The sequence below is a fragment of the Lucilia sericata genome, unplaced genomic scaffold, assembly GCF_015586225.1.
Source record: "Lucilia sericata isolate MDLA Ls3-8-SP2 unplaced genomic scaffold, ASM1558622v1 Contig000164F_arrow, whole genome shotgun sequence".
Classification (NCBI taxonomy): domain Eukaryota; kingdom Metazoa; phylum Arthropoda; class Insecta; order Diptera; family Calliphoridae; genus Lucilia; species Lucilia sericata.
The window spans coordinates 385,592-406,623 of record NW_023994193.1 but is presented as its reverse complement, the minus strand read 5'-3'; the positions used below and the strand labels follow the sequence as shown (position 1 = coordinate 406,623).

Below are 21,032 nucleotides of genomic sequence, written 5' to 3'. Positions count from 1 at the left end.
TTGGGAACGTAAAAAAGTATTATCACTCGCAATAAATCCAAGGTTATCTTGAGTAGACATAGAAGTGAAATATGTATAAAAATTGGCAACGCTTAAAAATAATTAAAAATTAAAAGCAGAAAAATAAATAATACAATAGTAGCTATTTAACTACTAAAAATTAAAAACAGACTAATAAAAATTATACTTGTCTACGCCAAATAAAAAAAAAAATCAACATAATTATATATGCGCATATAAACATTAATGTAAAAAAAATAATAAAAACAATAATTCTGCTCAACAAAAACTGAGCTATGCAAGTGATTGTAAAATTTGTACAAACATACATACAAACATACATACATACATATACATACATACATACATACATACATACATACATACATACATACATACATACATACATACATACATACATACATACATACATACATACATACATACATACATACATACATACATACATACATACATACATACATACATACATACATACATACATACATACATACATACATACATAAAGGCCCAAATAGACTACACAAGCGGCTTATCAAACATACACACACTACACAAACATTCCTCGTACAAACACCGATTTTTTCAGGTTTTTGTAGACTTGCAAAGATACAGATGTCAATTTATCTTAGAAATGTCATTTTTTTTAAAGGGTTTTTATTAATGAATATAAACCATACAAGTGGTTAGACAAAAATTCAATATGTTTGTGTAAAGGCCCAAATAGACTACACAAGCGGCTTATCAAACATTTGCACACACACTACGCAAAGATTGCTCGTACAAATACCGATTTTTTCACGTTTTTTGTAGACTTTCAAAGGTACAGATCTCAATTTTTCTTAGAAATGAAAATTTTTTGAAAAACTTGTTATTAATGAACATAAACTATACAAATGGTTTTACAAAAATTCAATATGTTTATGTAAAAATCAAAATTTTTAAATTTTTGTACAAACAAACAGCTACCATTTGTACAAATACGAAACACCCTCATACACTACACAACAGGCTTGCACAATCGTAAAATATTGGTATGTTTGTCAAGCCGTTTGTGTAGTCTATTTGGGCCTCTAAAATCGAAATTTTTTAATTTTGGTACAAATAAACAGCAAGCATTTGTACAAACACGAAACACCCTCATACACTACACAACAGGCTTTCACAAACGTAAAATATTGGTATATTTGTCAAGCCGCTTGTGTAGTCTATTTGGGCCTTAAAGAACCATTACATGCACATACATAAATATAATAAAAAGTACATTTATATAAAACAAAAAACAAAAATAAAATAAAAGTAACTGTTACAGTTAATATGTACATATATAAAATAATGAAAAAGCGGAAATGAGATCAATAATTATAATAATTAAGTTGGCATATAATTTACACTAGACGTATCAATTGATGAAAATGAAGAGTCATTTATATCACCAAGAAGCTCAACACAGTGCTCATAAGAAAGTAACTTCACAGATCGATCAGTCATTGTAACATTCGCCTTAGGGACATCATAATTTCGGAAGTTGTATTTAATATTTCATTTCTTAGCTTACGACACAACGATATCAATTTTTTTGCTGCGTCGGTTAAATGGTCATTTAAAATTACATAAGACTGCACAGACAAAGGAAGGACATCATTTAACATTATATTTCGAGAATTATTATAGTTAATCATGATACTATCACGAACTTGGACTGAATTAATCTTCACAATGACAGCTCTACCACCAGCAAAATACGTATAGTGTTGAATTAGTTACGGACACGTTGCACAACGAACAGATCTTTAAAACGGGAGAACGAAGGTTTTTAATATTCTTAGGTAAACCTCTGATAATAATATTGGATCTGTTTAATCTCCTTTCCAAAATACTGGACTGGGATTCAAGCCTCATCATTTTGTTATTAGTTGCATCATCTACAACTTTGACAACATCAAAGCAATGCTTTAAATCCGATTTAATTATTTCTACATCGCATGAATTATAATTATTCATAAATTGTGAATTGGACAAATCTGCAAACTTCTCTTTAATATACCTTAGGCCGGCTTTCAGGTTTTCCTTTAGCATAACCTTACACGCTTCAATTTTTTCTTCAAAGTCCTTTTCCAATGAAGCTTTTAATGCATCAAAACCATTTCTTAATTCTTCTTGAACATTACAAACTTTAGGACTATTAGTATAACTAATGCAGATAAATTTCTGGACTTTGTTCTTTAATAAAAAGTTGAACTGCTCCATGCTAATACATGCAAAATTAAGATGAAAATATTCACCACAAATGGCACATCCAACACTTCTTTGTCCCTTCGTAACATTCTTGACACATTTTGGGCATTTATATATATCACTGTGTGGGGCCATAGCAAAAGTAAGAATCCACTGTAAATCCCAGCTCTGATACTAAAAGCGGCAGCAAACAAAAAACAACAGGTGTCTCAAAACAAACAATACAATCCAAAACATCAAATGAAGAGCCAGGTTGCAAATAAAAAGCACCCATGTTGCAAATAAAAGCACCCAAAAACAAATCCAGTCCGGCAATCAATATAAACGTTGTTTATTTATTGAGAAACTACACAGTATTATTAAAGACAGCAGCCGCAGTGCTACCAATTACAGTTTGTTGTTGTTGTGTTGTAATAATGTAATTTCTTTTATATTTTAAACAAAAGAAAACAGCAGCCAAATAACTTTTATTCACTTTTAACAGAAAGTATTGTTTTTCATTAAGTTAAACTACTATGTTTTATTAAACTTTCAATTTTTAATTATTTTACACAGCACACAAAAATTTGTTTATTTACACATGACAGTGTTGCCAATTGAAAAAAAAAAATTAAATTTTTTTTGGAAACAGTGACCAGTTCTTGACCGGTAGAGATGAAAATTTGCGTCTGGCCTACTATTCAATAGTATTAACCTCGGTGCAAATTTCATTTAAATCGGAAGATATCGATTTTAAAAATAGTGGTCACATATTTCTGTTTTATTGGTGTAAGCATGCACTTAAATTCTCTCTGGAATCCAGTTTAAACAGGTTTAAAAACACCAGTATAGCGATGAAATTCCAAATAAACAAGTTTTACATAAACTAAAATCTTCCTACCAAATTTTATGATAGGTCGAATTATTGGCTCTAACCCCCATATAAAGTTCTATTAAAAATAGATTTAACGATCGTTACTGGCTTAAAAATATGAGCAGTGATGAAATTAGACATAAAAAAGTTTTATAGCAACCAAAATCTCTCTAACAAATTTTTGACCTTACCTCCCATATAAGGTCCTCTTCATAAAATGACTTTGACGCTTGTTACTGATTTTAAAATACGAGTATAGCAAAAAAATGTATACAAACCGAAATCTCTCGATCGGTTCATAATAGACCCTGAGCCTACCTCCCATATAACGTCCTCTTCAGGAAATGACTTTAACGATCGTTACTGATTTAAAAATACGAGAACAGCGATGAAATTCGACATTAATATGTTTTATAGAAACCGAAATTTCTCCAATAAATTTGCTGTGGATTGTCCCATATGCAACCTTTCCCCCTATAAAAGGTACATTGCTGGCATAAAAAAACAACTACAGCAATGAAATTCGTCAAAAGCTCATTTTATGGTAACCGAAATCACTTTGCTAAATTTTTATAAAAATCGATCCATAATTAACCTTCCCCCATATAGATAACAGTTTTTAAAATGTCGATATAGCGATAAAATTCTATAGAAACAGAAACCCATATACCAAATTTTATGAGGATTGGGTCATAATTGACCCCCAATATATAGCTATGATGGTGGGGATATAAGATTCGGCATGTCCGAATATAACATTCTTACTTGTTCATGTTGTAATTAGAAAATAAATATTAAAACGATTTAGCCATGTCCGTCCGTTTGTCTGTCTGTCTGTTGAAAGCACGACAGACTCCGAACGGATAGAGCCAGTGAGTTGAAATATTACCTATGGGTAAGGTTTGTTTGGTATTGAAAATGGGCAATATCGGTCCACGTTTTCGCATAGCCCCCATACAAGTTTCCCCCGAAAAACAGCTTTAACAGTCATAACTCTTTTAAAAATGGAAGTATAGCGATGAAAATCGACATAAATAAGTTTCATATGATCCAAACTCTCTCTATTTTATGAGGATCGGTCCATAATTGACCCTATCCCCCATATAAGGTCAGAAAATTACTTTAACGTTCATTACAGCCTTAAAAAGAAGAGTATAGCGATGAAATTCGACATAAGTTTCTTAGGATTTAAAATCTTCCTTCAGAAAATGAAACATAAATCAGTTTCTTACAAGCCAAAATCTCTCTACCGAATTTTATGAAGTCAGACGCTCATTACTTAAAAATACGAATTTTTGTTTTTACGAAAAAAAATCTATTTTTGTCAGTTTTTTCTGATTTTAACGTTCCATATGTTATTTTATTCATAAAAATATGAGCTAAAATAAAAAAATATTTAAAAATATGTTTTCAAATTAAAGTGTCGGTCAAAAACGATCTTGAATTGTAAACAAATTGAAAAAAAATAATAAAAATTTGTATTTAGATCTAAATATTTTACACATTTCCGTAAAAAATATAAAAGTGTGTGTACTTTTTAAAAAGTCCAAAGGAATCTCTTTTCAACACAGTTGAAAAATATTAAATCAGTTAAGAAAATTTTGAGATATAATTTTTTTAGTCTGTCAAGACAAAAAAATACGTTTTTTCCAATATCTTTCGTTTTTTAAGGTTGAAGATTGAAGATTCTAAAAATGGTAAAATTATCTACTCATCTAGGTATATAAAAGACATTATATCGCGTAATGAGTGTTTTTGAGTCACACAGTGTAATTAATTCGGGATAAAATTCGACATGAATATATTCTGAGTATACATATATAAATCACTGTGCGAAATCGGATCGGCCTGTAGCTCCCATATGTATATATAAATCACATTTTTAAACGACATTGCTCCCGAATAATGTCTACTTCCGAAAATCACTTAATCGAAAATATTTCATTGATTAATGAAGTTATCGAGGTAGAATTTAACATGATTATGTTTTGTATATACATACATATGTAAATCATTCTTCAAATATTGTCCGCATCCTAAAAGTATTTATATTAGAGTGGGCCGGTCTATGGACAAAAAAAGTTGTGTCAGATACACCCTAGGATTAAAGATATGTTAATAACATTTCCAAAAATATAAAAATTATTTTTTGCCACGCCTAGAAATACTGCCCTTTTTGTTTTTTATATATTACGTCGTCATTTTAAGTCCGATCGTTACATATGATATATCAATGTGTAGGCTTGTATATACCTACATTTCACCCTTAGACGATTTTTTTAATTAGACGTAAAATTCTATGTCCGACTTCTAATATCTCCGATCCTTCTCCAAAATCTGAAATTGTGGCTATACAAGAATAAAGAGCATTTAATTATATAAAATATAGAAATGCTCACTTTTATGCATAAACAGCTATTTTATTGATATTTAAAAATGTTTAAATATTTATTATTAAAACAGTTATTTTTCCAGTTACAAACCTTTTCAGATCCTACATCCTATCAAAAATGAGGAATGTTAATTATATCCTACTGCACTATAGTGGTTTAGCTATGTTCATCCGACTTGTAATCAAACTACGAGTCGAAATTTTCCAGACAATTCGATTCAGCCCTCATACAACCCTACTCACCGAATAAGGCTTTGGAGCTCTTAATTATGGTTTCAAGGTCGTTAATTCCCTCTTAAACACTATCATTATGATAAAATTCTGCATATCTAACTCTTATATGAACATCAATACCTCCACCAAATTTTGATAGGATCGGTCCATAATTGATCCTAGTTCCCATATATAGTTTTTCCCATATCAGTTTTTCATCAATAAATTGCTTAAATAGTATATGGAAATTAAGACAAAATTCAATATAAATGCAATATTAAAAAAGAAATCACATTTTAGATATAATCATAACTGGTATCATATGGTCGGCCATTCTTTTTTTAAAAGTTTTAACTATTTTTAGAACTTCCTTAAAAATATGTAACTATTTAAAAGAAAGGTTAATTTATCATAAAATAAATTTTTCACATTTTATAAACATTTTTCAAAATTGTTAAAAAAAAAAACAATTTTATAAAACTTAGCATAACACTTTAATTTTTCATCGATTTTTATAAAATAAAATGTTTAGTATATATGTACCTACGTGATTTTGTTATTAATTAATAGAATTAAATGCTGAATAAAAATAATTTCTTTTGTTAAGATAGGGGTTAGGATGCAATTTTTGTATTGTAAGTTAATTTGAAAAAAATATGTTTACGACCATATTCCTAGCAAATAAATTGTTTGTAGATAGAATTTTTAAATACCTGTAAAATAGCTCTATATGCGTGAGCATTTTAAAAGCTAATATTTTATATAATTAAATGTACTTTATGCCAGTATAGCCACAAGTTTATTTTTGGGAAGGATCCGAGATATCAGAAGCCGGGCATATAATTTTACGTCTAATTAAAAAATTGAGTGAAAAGAGTGAAATATAGCTACAGTCAAGCCATAAATATTGATATATTATCCCAGCAAAAAAATTTTGAAGTTGTTAAAGAAGAAGGGATATTTTCATGATTTCTTTAGTAAGTATTCTATTTAATGCGTTTTAAATACATGCCTAAATTCTAATAAATTTGTCATCAGTGAAGGCATGAAAAATGCACCCAAATTCACTCATGTAACTCCGCTATAGGAATTGTAATATTTTACTGTAATTTGGTATTCTCTTAGGAGATTTAACGAAAACGTGCATTTCATACAATAAAGATTAAAAATGACATTAATTTTTTTATTAGATTTTTGTTAAAATTAGTAATATTAAGTCCATTAAAATTAGTAATATTAAGTCCATTAATAAGAGAAGGAAAAAACCAAGACTGCTTAACGGATTTTAAAACACAATGGGTATTTTTCCTCTGCATGAATTTAAATCCAATCAAAATCAGTTAGTTATGTTTTATCTTATTCCATTTTTGTCAATATCACTCAAAAAAATTATTTAAATATTGATAATTAAATCGAAATTTTTAAATAAATATAGTGCACCAATGAAAATTCGCTTGAGAATCATCGAATATTCATTGGTTATAAGAACTCATTTAAATGACGAACTATTTTTGCAAATACGAACCCATGCATGCCAATGACACGCTAATGTTAAAATCATGCATGTTCCCCCTAAATATGAACCAGTTCATTATCAGTTCAACCCATGCATTTACTACTTTTTTTGCATGTCTTTTTTTGCTGGGATATGTTATGATCGGACTTAAAATGGCGGCGTAATATATAAAAAAGAAAAAGCGCGGCATTTCTAGGAGTGGCAAAAAAAAATATTTTTTATATATTTAGAAATTTTATTACCATATCTTTAATCGTAGGGGGTGACTGACTTAACTTTTTTTCGACCCACCCTAATGTACATATTTCATTGATAAATAAAGCTAACGGGATAAAATTCGACTTGATTATATTTTGTGTTTATATAAATCATTCAGTGAAATTTCACCTTGCGTCCCACTGAGATCTTAAAGGATATGGTCTAAGCTTTCTTTTACGCAAAAAAAAATAACAAAAACGTTAATTTTAAAAAAGGGGAAAATAAAGTGCCAAATATTGAAAAAATCTTATTCTTGAGTTAAAAAACAATTTGTTTTGATAGATACCCCACTCGCATCGCATTAACCGACTAAAGGAAATTGTATAAGACTTGTTTTAAGCAATAAAGCCACAATTTAAAAAAAATTTTAATTATTAAAAAATTTTTTTTTTTTTTGAAACTTTGAAGAAATAGCTATTTTCTTTTGGACAAGTTTTGCTAGGGACAATGGGTAAAAAGAAAAAACCCTGTATAACCAGACAGGTCTAAGTCCTTTTTCGGTTAGGGTCCTTAGGAGTCTATTAATCGTGGTAACCCAGAGTAGAGGTGACAAAATGCCACCCTGTGGTATACCGCGAAATACCTTTTTCCTGATAGTTATATCGTACATCTCGCAGCTCATTCATCTGCACCTTAGCATGTGGTTGATCCAGTTACGGAGCACACGGTCAACATAAAACTGGTCTAGGGATTTGATAAGAGTATCAGTGTGCACGTTATTGAATGCGCTATCAATGCACCTTAAAGCGGTTTCCACCGATCGTCCCTTTACATAAGCATGCTGCTTAACTTTTAGGTCTTTGTCGGGTATACTGCTTTTAACCATACTATCGACTATCCGTTCCAAGGTTTTAAGTAGGAAGGACTTAGGTGTCGCACAGCTAGGTTTCCCTGGTTTAGGTATAAATATTACCCTTGCATCCTGCCATTTAATGGGGGTATATGTGAATTTCAAGCATGCAGTGAATATCTGAGACAGGTATAGGGAAATCAGTCCTGCCTCCATCTGTAAGAGTGCCATCCGGCCCTGAAGCTTTATAGGGAGCGAAGCTCTTGATTGCCCCTTTAACCATATCAGATGTAATTACAATTTCCGTGTTAGCCTCCCCTTCCTCATATATCGGTTCATCTATGTTATTCGATATACCGGGTGGGAAATGAGAGTCCATTAGGAGTTTCATTGTCTCCTCCATATCCTCCTGCCGTGTCATCGACCATAGATTCCGGTTGGACATGAGTTTTGGAAAGGAACTTTTTTATCTTCGATACGTCATTTACGCTGTCTACCTGTTCACAGAAAAGTTTCCAGGAGTCTCGTTTGGCTTTACGAACAATTTTCTTATATTCACCAAGTTTACTACGATACTCATCCCAGTATACTGCGGTCTTTTTACGCCGTGCCCGGTTAAATAGTTTGCGAAGAGTCTTACCAAGGTTCCGGATCTCCCCTGTTACCCAGGGTTTCTCCTGGGCAGATATTCGCTCTCGTCGTGATGTATACATTGTCCAATTAGTTTTAGACTTATTCCGAAACTTTATCTTATGTACCGATGATCAGAAAAGGAGTGCTCGTCCGAAACTCTCCAATCCTGAATTTCGTTTATAAGCTCTTCTGAACATATAATTATATCTAATACTTCTTTTTTGATTCTATTGACGAAGGTAGCATTATTACCTACGTTCGATGTGATCAAGTCTTTAGTATTAAGGAAATCCATGATGGCTTGTCCCTGCTATTGCTGTTTGTACCCCAAGCTACATGGTGGGAGTTGGCATCACAACCTATTACAATTTTCTTATTTTTTCTTTGTGCCTCTTCAACCAGTTTCATCAGCTCCGACGTTGGTGGTATTGTCGGAGAATCGAAAGGCAGGTAAACAGATGCAAGGTATATGTTGCCACGACATTGCTTCAGCACTGTTGCATCCGATGTGGATAATACTGTTGAGAAGAGAAAACATAAGTTCTTGTGACACAAGATACATGTTCTCGGTCGAGACCCTCTATCAGCGTAGAAAAGTTGGAAATTTATGTGATTTAATCCAGAAAAATTGTTGCAAATCGTCCAAGGTTCCTGGATTAAATCTATATCTATCTTACCTGTGGCTATTGATGCAGTGGGTACCATTGGTGGCATTGCGGTGTTTTTATCAGGCATAGGAGCAGTCTTTTTAATCGACACTTTCCCAATTTCTGTCTTCTGGCGAGTGAGTGATTTCCTCATCGCTTTTAGGATTTGACTCCTCAAAATTACCAGTACTTGCTAATGATGCTTTGGGTACCGTCTTAGGTGTTTTAGTGTCCTTATCGGGGCCGGTTTCAACAACCCTTTCAATCGGCGCTTCCCCAATTTTGGGAAGGGCAGCTGCAATTTCTTTTGGCGAGTTAGTGGTACCTTCCTCGTTGTTAGGATTTGACTCCTTAACGTTATCTGTAGTTGCTACTGATGCTGTGGTCTTAGATATTTTATATATACACACTATGAGAGAAGTCGTTAGATTCTTATTTCATATTGCCAAATCAAAATAAAATGAAAATTGGTATGATTATCAAAAAAATCAAATAGAAAATATATTTTGTTTTTACACTATCAGATTTGAAATAAAATGAAACTTCAATTTGAAAAAATTCAAAAAAAAAAAAACGTAAATTTTCATTTTATTTCTGTTTTTATTTGAAATTTGTTTTTTGTTTAAATAAAAATAAAACTCAAATAAAACGAAAAAATCCAATCGTTTTGAAATTTTTCAAAAAATTTAAAAAAATCATACGATTTTCAATTTTCCATCCGTATTTTCAATAAGTTTTATTACATTTTGTATCTACACTATAATATTTTTAATTTTATTTGAAAATTTTGACATGTCGTTTTACTGAATATTATGGTGTGTAGCCAGCTTTAGGAACATAAACACTAATGTACAAATAGTGCTGATTAAAATGAACTAAGTAATAACAACCAGCTCTTAATGCTTTGTGTAAACTAGAGTTAGGATCGTGAGTACCTTTTACCCACGACCATGAAAGTATAGTAGAGTATAAAGAAAAATCAAACACGGCCATTAATCGGTCTACGAAATTCCCACGTCAATATATTTATGACTCACCTTGATTATGACCACGGGAATGAATACAAAAAAAGTAAAAAATCACGATAATTTGAGATCTCGCGTGGTTTGCGATAATCTCTGGAGTGGTTTAGCTCGTCTCTGTTGTAAACATAAATCAAAACTGAATTAAAATTCAGTACAACAATAACAATCATAACAACGAAAACGATGGTAAACAAATTAAGTCAAGTAAATTTGGTTTTTAATGAGTGACTATTTTTACAATTTATTTAATAAAAGAGATTCGCGCGAAAGTTTTTTCTGATTATTGAAGCCGAGATATTGTAGTTTAATACAAAATTAAAATGTTTACCCAATGTTACCTAATACCCATTTAAAACTCTACATATATTTATTCCTCACTTTAATTAAAGTTACCTTTTATTATTACGAACATTAAAGGCAAGTTGTAATAATGGCCCTTAACGTATTAAACAAGTAGGATAATATAGTCGGGCATGCCCGACCATATGATACACTACACCATTGAGTATGTTAAAAATGTGGATTATTTTTAATAATAAAACATTTAAGTTGTTTACCTAATTCCGAAATATTTTAACAATTTGTTGAAAAAAATGATTTTCTAAAAGAGGGGTTATATGGGGGCAAGGGTAAATATGGGCCTATCCTTATAAATTTTGGTACATGGCTTTACGTTTACATTAGAGTTATGTATGCTGGATTTCATTGCGATACTAGTGTTTATAAGTGAATTATTGACCTTCAAGTCATTTTCTGAAGGGGACATTGTATGGGGCTAGGGTCAGATTTTTATTATGAACCCAAAAGCCCTTTTCGGGCGGTAGGGTTGTATGGGGCTAGGTGAAATAATGGACCAATTTCTACGATTTTCAATAGGCTTCGTCGTTGGGCCGAAAAACACATATGTATATAAATTTCATCAAAATATTTTGAAAATTGCGACCTGCACAAGGTTTACATGGACAGCCAGCTAGTGTAGGACCAATATATTTGTACGTTACAAACATCAGCACAAACGTATAATACCCTTCCCACTATGGTGGTGTAGGGTATAAAAAGGTTATAAAATTTCAAAAGAGTCCAAATTTAAATTATTTTAACTTATTGCAAAAACAAGAAAAATTTCTCAACTTTAAAGCTATGTAGCAGAAAAAATTTTACTAGTGATGAGAATTTTGTACCCTTTAATCGAGTAAAAAGAAATTTTCAAAAAAACTAATTTTACTTTAACAATTAATCTCCATTTTTCCCAAATTTAACCCTTTGTGCGGCGGAAGGTCTTACAGTTAATTTTTACGGAAAACCAACGAACGAGTTGCCTTGATCAAGTGGCGTCGGTTTCGTTCTATCAAAACAGATGAAACGTGTTCTAATAGATTAAAAAACTCACTCCGACAGAATCAACAGTACCAGAGTGCGCCGAAAAGCCCGTAAAATTACGTTTGCCAATGCTACGCCCTCACGGATACATATAAAAAACTCCACAAAGGAATCATTTTATGACTTTCTCGACAGCGGCCTCGCAACAGTCCTTTGTCATATGATGTGTGATTTTAACTCTCAGGTATGGCCGAAAAACACCAGGGGTTTAATACTATTGGTAGGAAAGGATGAATTAGCTATGCTACGTGGAACTTAATCTAGCAGAGGAAATTCGCAAGGAATGCCGTTAACACCAGCAAAACACGCTTGAATAAAGCCAGCAACTTTACTTTCAAGTAGCCTGTAGTCAAGAACCTGTATATGTCTACTTCAAAACCTTAAAAAAACAAATGCATATGACAATGCACTTGTATGGTGTGTTTTGTCATCTGGAGCAGCTTAGATATAAACCATAGGGGTGAGTCACTTCTCAACTTTGTTGTAGAAAATAAACTAAGAGTAGCTGAAACGTGTTCTAATAGATTAAAAAACTCACTCCGACAGAATCAACAGTACCAGAGTGCGCCGAAAAGCCCGTAAAATTACGTTTGCCAATGCTACGCCCTCACGGATACATATAAAAAACTCCACAAAGGAATCATTTTATGACTTTCTCGACAGCGGCCTCGCAACAGTCCTTTGTCATATGATGTGTGATTTTAACTCTCAGGTATGGCCGAAAAACACCAGGGGTTTAATACTATTGGTAGGAAAGGATGAATTAGCTATGCTACGTGGAACTTAATCTAGCAGAGGAAATTCGCAAGGAATGCCGTTAACACCAGCAAAACACGCTTGAATAAAGCCAGCAACTTTACTTTCAAGTAGCCTGTAGTCAAGAACCTGTATATGTCTACTTCAAAACCTTAAAAAAACAAATGCATATGACAATGCACTTGTATGGTGTGTTTTGTCATCTGGAGCAGCTTAGATATAAACCATAGGGGTGAGTCACTTCTCAACTTTGTTGTAGAAAATAAACTAAGAGTAGCTAATAGGGCAGGGATTTGCTAACTTTTGAATCGAAAGAGCCAAATTCTACAGTTTACAAAACATAGATTTTAAAAGAGCCACAAAATGTTTGTTTATTACGAATACTTTATGAATTTACTTTAAAACCAAATTTTTTGTTTAATTATCTACAATTGAATTCTGCAAGAATTCTGTCTTATATATTTTTGATACATACTTTTTGAATTTTTATGGGTCATTCGAATGCATTTTTAAAAACTTTTATATAAGAAAGAAAGGTTTATTAGAATGACATTTATATTATTTAAAAGGCCATTAGAAGCATATCAGGAAATGTAAAAATTACGAAAATTGATAACGGAGCTTCCATAACACAGTATAAAATGTCATATAATTAAATTAATTAGGCAGCAATCGTGTTAAAATTTTGCGCAAGTTTTTTATGTCAATGGCAATTCAACACAAACAAAAACGAAATTGTTACGATCGCACAGTGGGAGAAATGGGAGTGATATCTTAGACAAATATGTGGTCTATCGAATTAGTGGACTTTGGAATATCCGGCTTCCATACAGGGTGTTCTACAACGTGCTGTATTGGAAAACCTAATTTGTAAATATATTATAATTAGTGGTAATATGTTTATATACTTTTACTTTACATACTCTTTTCGTATTTATAAAATTTTTTGAAAACTACAGTATATTGAGAACTATGTAAGATATATTTATGTCATTTTGGACATGCTCCCTACAATCAGAATAGACCGAAAATATTTTTAAATAATTATATACATATATTCTTTTGTAATGAGAAGTAAAATAAGATTAAAATAAATATTATAATCATAATAAAATAGTTCATATTCGATCATTAGAATAGATATTTTTCATTCAACTATTTATGGTTATGATTTATAACAATTTAGTAATATTCCTGTCTGTTCTGTAAACCGAATCCGAGTAAATTTCTCGTTTAAAAACGAGTTCTCATAATTTTTCAATTTAAATTTGTTTATTGCAATAACCTAGCCTATATAGGCCATAATCGGTTATAATTTTTTTTTAATATTAATATTTATTATCTAAATAATAGTAAAGTAATAAATTAAATTAAAAAAACATACAAATTTTTGTTATACTACAATATAAAATACAAAGCCAAAACTTAAATTCTTTCAATTCCATTTTTAATTTAAAGTTATAAGTTTTAAAGTTTGCCAGAGAAAAACAAACTCAACCAGTTTCAGAAATATTTAGAGGTGTATGTGTGTACAGAAATAACTAACCAAGTTTAAAAAAGTAAACCGAGTTATTGAAAAAACTGCATTAATTTTACATATAAAATTAATAATTTTTTCGTTAGCCTTTTAACTAATATTTTGTTTAAATTTTCTTTACAATATTTCTTTAATAGAATAGAAATTGTAAGATATTATATGACGTAATACTATCTTTATGATAAAAAGTACAAAGGTTGTTATAATCCTAGGATCTAGGTATAATATATATATACTCCAGAATTCTATAAAATTAAAAATTAAGACACTACATATAATTTTATACAGTTTAAATGAAATAAAATACAAATGCCGAAATTGGACTAATATAATGTCCAATAGAGGGTGATTTGTTCAGATTTGGGTATAAATATTTTTTTTTTTTTGAGAAAAGACAACACTATATTTATTTTGATATGTATTTGTTATGATTTTTTTAAGATTTAATTTACTTCCGTCAAATTTATATATTTGTCCCACTGTGATGCATTTCATTTTTTTTAAGTTATTCTCCTTCATAGTTAAATGACGCTTCACGATGAAATACTACATACATATATCTAATAATTAAATATTTTGAAACAACTTCAATTATTTGACTGAAACCCAGAAATTATTCATATCCCATAGTCGACATATTTTCTAAAAAAAAAAAATAATAAAAAACTAACTCGCACTTTTTCGCAGCAAAATTTTTCACCACAAATACTCTACAGTATACACTAAAAGCACAAATACATTTCTAAACTGCATTTTACTGCACCGACTAATAGCTTTTTAAGTTGAACTATATGAAAAAAATAATTACCAAATACTTTGCGCGGCTGTACTGCTAAGAACAGCAAATATAATATAAATTTAATTAATTTTTTTTTTTATAATTCGACCAGCACTCATGGGATGACCCCTACTACTTATGCGAAGCATTGTGTTGGAACTAGGAAAATAGGTTGTGGGAAGGAAGATAGAGGGAGTAGTGTTTGTGGACATTTCATTTAAATCTTCTTATATCGAAAGTGGCAGGGAATACCTCTGCAGGAAGTTTATTCCATATACGAACAGTGCGGCTGAAGAATGAATTTTCCCTGTAGTGTGTTGTGCGGTCCACTGGCCAATCTACCACAAATGGGTGTGTTCTTGAAGAAAAACGTGTGTTACGCAAGAATATACTGGTATCGGGAACAAGTTCCCTAATTTCAAAGGAACCCATTCCGTTGTAGTATCGATAGAACTGTGAAATACACCCCACGTTGCGACGGTGCTCCAGTGAATCAATAGAGTTGGATACCCTACTGTCACAGATAAGTACCTTCGCCCTCTCCTGTACGCGGTCGAGTAGCTCCAAAATAGACTTCGAAGCTCCGGCCCATACATGAGAGTTGTATTCCATTTTCGGTCGGATATAAGTGGTGTAAATAGTAAGAAGATCAGATGGAGTGAAGTATGTCTTACACCGTTTCAAAAAACCGAGACACTTGAATGCTTCTTTCGACACTTGAAAAATGTGTTTAGTCCAGCGGACATCGCACTGAATTTTCAATCCCAGATCATCAAGAGTTTCTGATTGCTTAATATTTACCCCACCCATATATATAGATGGAACAACAATATCTACCAAGCGTTTATGTGTTAAAAAAAAAACAACATTGAGTCTTGCGGGCATTAAAATCGACTCTGTTACACGACCCCATTCAGAGATTTTAATCAAGTCGTGATTAAGCGATTCATTCATATTGTGCCTCAATGCTCCAATCTCTAGAGGGCTTGGCCTATAATTGAATGATACAAGTGCACCATGCCACACTCTATCAATCGCCTTTGAAATATCTAGAGCCACCACTTTACTTTCTCCCGTAGAGCGACCTCTACGGAAGCCATACTGGCGGTCGTTAAGTAAATTGTTGGACTCTAAATACTTGACAAGATGGAAATTGACCATACTTTCCATAACTTTAGAAAGTGCTGAACAAATTGCTATTGGACGGTAATTTTCAAGATTATTAGTCTCTCCCTTTTTAGGAATTGGCTTTACATTTGCAATCTTCCAGCATGGTATAGAATGCTGAAAAGATTAGCTAATGGACGATCTAGCGTCGAACCTTAGTGCGAGGGCGCTGCTCGTGTAGAGCTTTTTGGCGTCTTAGCACTCTGGCACACGAAGACCTCGCCTTTTTGCACAGCTTATCAGTTTGGACGTTTTTGTTATTACCCCAAATTTTGAAAGCTTCCTCTCTGAATCTGATTGCATTTTTGCACTTCTGATTAAACCAAGACTTTTGCCTAAGTCTAATCGACGATTTTTTTGATAGAATGAATGTTTTCATTGCCAGCATAATTATATTTTCAACCATTTTTGCCATGGCATTGACGATATTGTCTAGGAAACAAAGTTTCCAATTGAATTGCCTATAGAATTCGTTGAGCTGAGCCCAGAGAGCCTTTTCGTAAATAAAAATTAAACATTTCGAAGCTGTTTTTGAAACGCTACGAAGTACAGAGAGCGAAAAGGAGACGGAGATGGTGCAGTGGTCCGAATTTCCGAGAGGTGCAAGAATATCCACTTCATACTTATCAGGATGTGAGGTGAGAAAGAGGTCGAGGGTATTATTTTGGTGCCCTTCAACACATGAAATATGTGTTGGTTCATTCACTAATTGCGCAAGGTGGTTGTGCCCGGCAAATAACTCAACATATTGGCCTTCCGGAGTTGTATAACTTGAATGGCGAAGCCAAGATGCAACTACAATTTCACTGTTCGGATAACTCTCAAGAATCTTCAGTATGGAATCGGAAAGGGCGTCGAAGTTCAATATGTTAGCATCCTTTCCCGCGTTTGGACTTCTGTAAAGAAACCCGAAGTGCAAATAGTGTGTCCTGATTTTGAATTTAACCCAAAGATAGCTAAATTCGGTATCATTCGTGCCTAATTGTTGCTGGCACTGGTACACAACTTCATTGCGAACGTACATAGCAATGCCCCGATGGAAGTTGAAAAGCGATAGAAGGTGATACACAGGTATATAAAAATCCTGTGGATCAGCATTCTCAGATACCTGGGTTTCACATAAGGCGAAAACATCCGGCTGATGGAGACAAACGTGAGCATATACAGAGAAAAAATTCGCTCTCAACCCGCGTATGTTGCAAAAGTCGATGCGAAAGCGACCCGCCATTACGATACAAGAAGAGGTTCAAATCAATTGTCTATTTCCTATGATATAGTGTTCCTATAATTGATTATTGTTAATGAAACTGCTTGGTGACCACTGCTATACCTTCGTCATCAAACAGTTCAACAACAAGCAATATAATAACACGAATATCACAAGAAATTAGTGGTCAGAGGATGGGGAAAAGGTTTTACAATGACGCAATTTAAAGGAGCCATAAAAGCCCTGATGTGGCCATTATTGTGTCAACACTATTAACAAGTGCCAACACTGTTGGAAATTATTATTTTTTCTGCTGTGGCTATTGTTGTTGCATTTAGCGGTGTTTTTATTTTAAGTTTCTCTTTCTGTTTTTTTTTTTGTGATTATTGTTATTCTTGCATTTAAATTGTATTTTTTATGTTATTGTTTTGTATAAAAGAGTGTTGTGGATATTTGTTTTTGCTCCATATGTGTATTTTTATTATTTTATTTTTATTATTTTAATTTTCAATATATTTCATTATTTTTTTTCGTTCTTTTTTGATTTTTTGTAAATTTTTTCTTTAACATATTATTTTTTTTTGTTATTCCGACGCGGACACAACGGTGGGGACAATACAAACATTAAATCACACGATAAACGGCATTTAATTGCGGACAGAGTAAAAAACACGTGTGAGCAGGACAGACGACAGAACAATACTTGTATATATTTGAGCTCACTGACAACCTGAGACTTAAACCACGTTATAATTGTTTAAAAATCTAAAAGTTTATTTTTTTATTTTCGCGCCACTAAATTGTATATTTCTCCCACAGTGGATCGGATAAATTATAATGGATCCTATCCCCGATATTAGGTCCCCATTAGAAAATGACCCTACCGCTCTTAAGTGACTTAATAATAAAAGTATAACGACGAAATTCGACACAATATAAGAACAAAATCTCTAGAACAAATTTGAAGAGGATCGGAACATAAATGAACAGTCCCCGTATATAAGGTCTACTTCAGAAAATGACTCTAACACTCATAACTATTTTAATAATATCAGTATAACGACGCAATTTGACACAAACCAGTATTATAGGAACAAAAATCTCTCTCAAACATTTTATAAGGAGCAATTCATTGTTGATCATACCCCTATATAAATTCCTCTACAGAAAATGTCTTTAACGCTCATAACAGGCTTAATAATAAGAACAAAAATTTTTGTATCAAATTTTAAAAAAGGTTGGGTTCAGAACTGACCCTACCACCCATATAGACTCCGCTTCCGAAAACGACGTTATGACAACAGGCTAAAATACAAGTAAGTTTAGTGGTCAAAATCAACAAAAACTAGTTTTATAGGATGCAAAATCTCATTACAAAATTTTGTAAAGATGGGTCCATAATACGCTTTATTGTCCCAAAAATTTTGTGTCAAAAATATATCAATCTTTATTAGATATCTGTTAAAACACCCTTTTATACAAAGCGTGCAAAAAAATATAAAATTCTTTAAAAATATATATTAAAGTTTAATGTTTTAAAATAGACCAAGTTTTCAGTTTTTAAATGTATCAAAACTCTCCACATTATTAATTAATTAATATATTTTCAATTTCCAAAAAATATGTTTTAATTCGAAAAACACACATCATGATTTACATCTTTCCTAATGGCTCTTCGTAGGAGCCCTTATATGATATGGTGTATATTGTAGAAACTCGTTAATCGATTCAGTAAGTTTTTCAAATTTATAAATATTTTTTTTTATAAAATAAATAAAATGTGCGTATGGAACTAAAGAGCCGCATTTGGCTTGTGAGCCGTAGATACCAAAAGAAATATGTGAAAATAATTGTGTGTGATAGGTTATGCTTACCAATTTTTAGTTAGACCCCACAACTCTTTCACGTCGATGTCATCAGGCATTTTCTTCCTACATTCTTCTATTTTAGACAAAGTCCACATGAATCCAGTTTTCGCTTTTTCGATATCTCCCTGAAGTTGAGCAATATGAGCAATTTTCGAACTGATGTGAAGAATCTAAAAATATTTCAAGAAAAAATTTAACTTTTTATGATATTAGATTTTGGAAAGAAAATTATATTTTTGGTATCATTAGTAGTGTTTCCATATTATCTAGTAAAAACATACAGTACGCGGACAACAATTTTCAAAAACTACAAGTTAATGTTTATCTATATACTAGCTTACCCAGTGTGCTTTGCTACACTAAAAACCATATTCCCATATACATTTTTTTTAGTTGTTATATATTCCCAGATATACAACTTTGAGTATTTAATTTATATGGAAGGAGCCACGCCCAGTATTTCTAGTCGACTTAAACCAAATGTTCATATTGATTCTAACGCTACTTGTACAACAGTTCAGGTGTCCTACCTGTTGTAGTTTCCATTGGTGTCATGTTGTTCTTACAAAATTTGATGATTCTATCTCTAATAAATTTTGTATTTTATTCTTATTTGGGTGTCACTCCCCCTATTGCTAATCCGCCAGTTTATTACACTAATGTTCACATGGATGTAATAGTTGTTCTTGCAAAATTTGAGAGTTCTAGCTCTAATAGTTTCTCAGATATACGAATTTTTGTACTTAAATCATATGGGAGGTGTCGCTCCCCCCATAGGTTGTCCGCCATTTTATTACCTAAAATTTTTACACGGATGTTAAAGTTCTTCGTGCAAAATTTGAAGATTCTAGCTATAATAGTTTCCAATATAAAATAATTTTTGTATTTAAATTATATGGGAGGTGCCACACCCCCTGCTGTAAGTCCGCTCTATTTTTGTCCTAAATAATCATATTGGCAATAAGTGTCTCCGGCAATATTTGAGGACTCTAACTATTATATTTTTTCAGATATACTGAATTAATATTTTCTTAATATGGGGGGATTGGAATGTGCCCACTATAGCCATTCCGCCCATTTTGTCCACAAATATTCTTATGGATGTCAAAGTTGTCCATAAAGTTGTTGCAGTTTCTGAGATATGCGACTTTTAATACTTATTTTGTGTGTGGGCGTGGCTTCTCGCCTACTTGAAATTTCAAAGTAAAAAATAGCCTATAACCTCTTCCCGACAAACAGGAGTACACTGTGAAAATTTCAAGAAAATCGGTGCAGCCGTTTAGAAGTCTATAAACTTCAAATATACAAACATACATTAATTTTTCCTTTTTATACCCTCCACCACCATCAGTGGTGATAGAGGGTATATATAACTTTGTCATTCCGTGTGTAACACCAAGAAATATTCATCTGAAACCCAACAAAGTATATATATTCTGGGTCCTTATCATATACTGAGTCGATTTAGCTATGTCCGTCTGTCTGTCCGTCTGTCTGCCTAAAACACGCTCACGTTAAAACTAAGCAAAGGAAGTAAACCAAATTCACCGAAAATATTCATTGTTGTCCTAAGCAGTTTGGTATTGAAAATGAGCAAAATCGTTTCACACCGGGAAAAGTTATAAATCAAAATTTAAAACAACCTCGAAAAAAATAAGCATTTTTTACACATTCTGATGTAATTTTCTCGAAAACTATGCAAAAATTCATGAAAATCGCCATACATAAGTTTCTACACGAGAGCTTGATCCCT

General features: G+C 32.2%; 1 protein-coding gene across 1 annotated transcript in view; it reads right to left on the bottom strand.

The window, feature by feature from the left end:
- The window catches only part of LOC119601441 (tetratricopeptide repeat protein 19 homolog, mitochondrial), a 142,365-nt gene that overhangs the window by 96,788 nt on the left and 24,545 nt on the right, over positions 1–21,032 (bottom strand). The window contains exon 2 of the mRNA XM_037952377.1: positions 19,286–19,449. Within this exon, the coding sequence (XP_037808305.1) occupies positions 19,286–19,449 (164 nt within the window). The remainder of the gene's footprint in view (positions 1–19,285; positions 19,450–21,032) is intronic.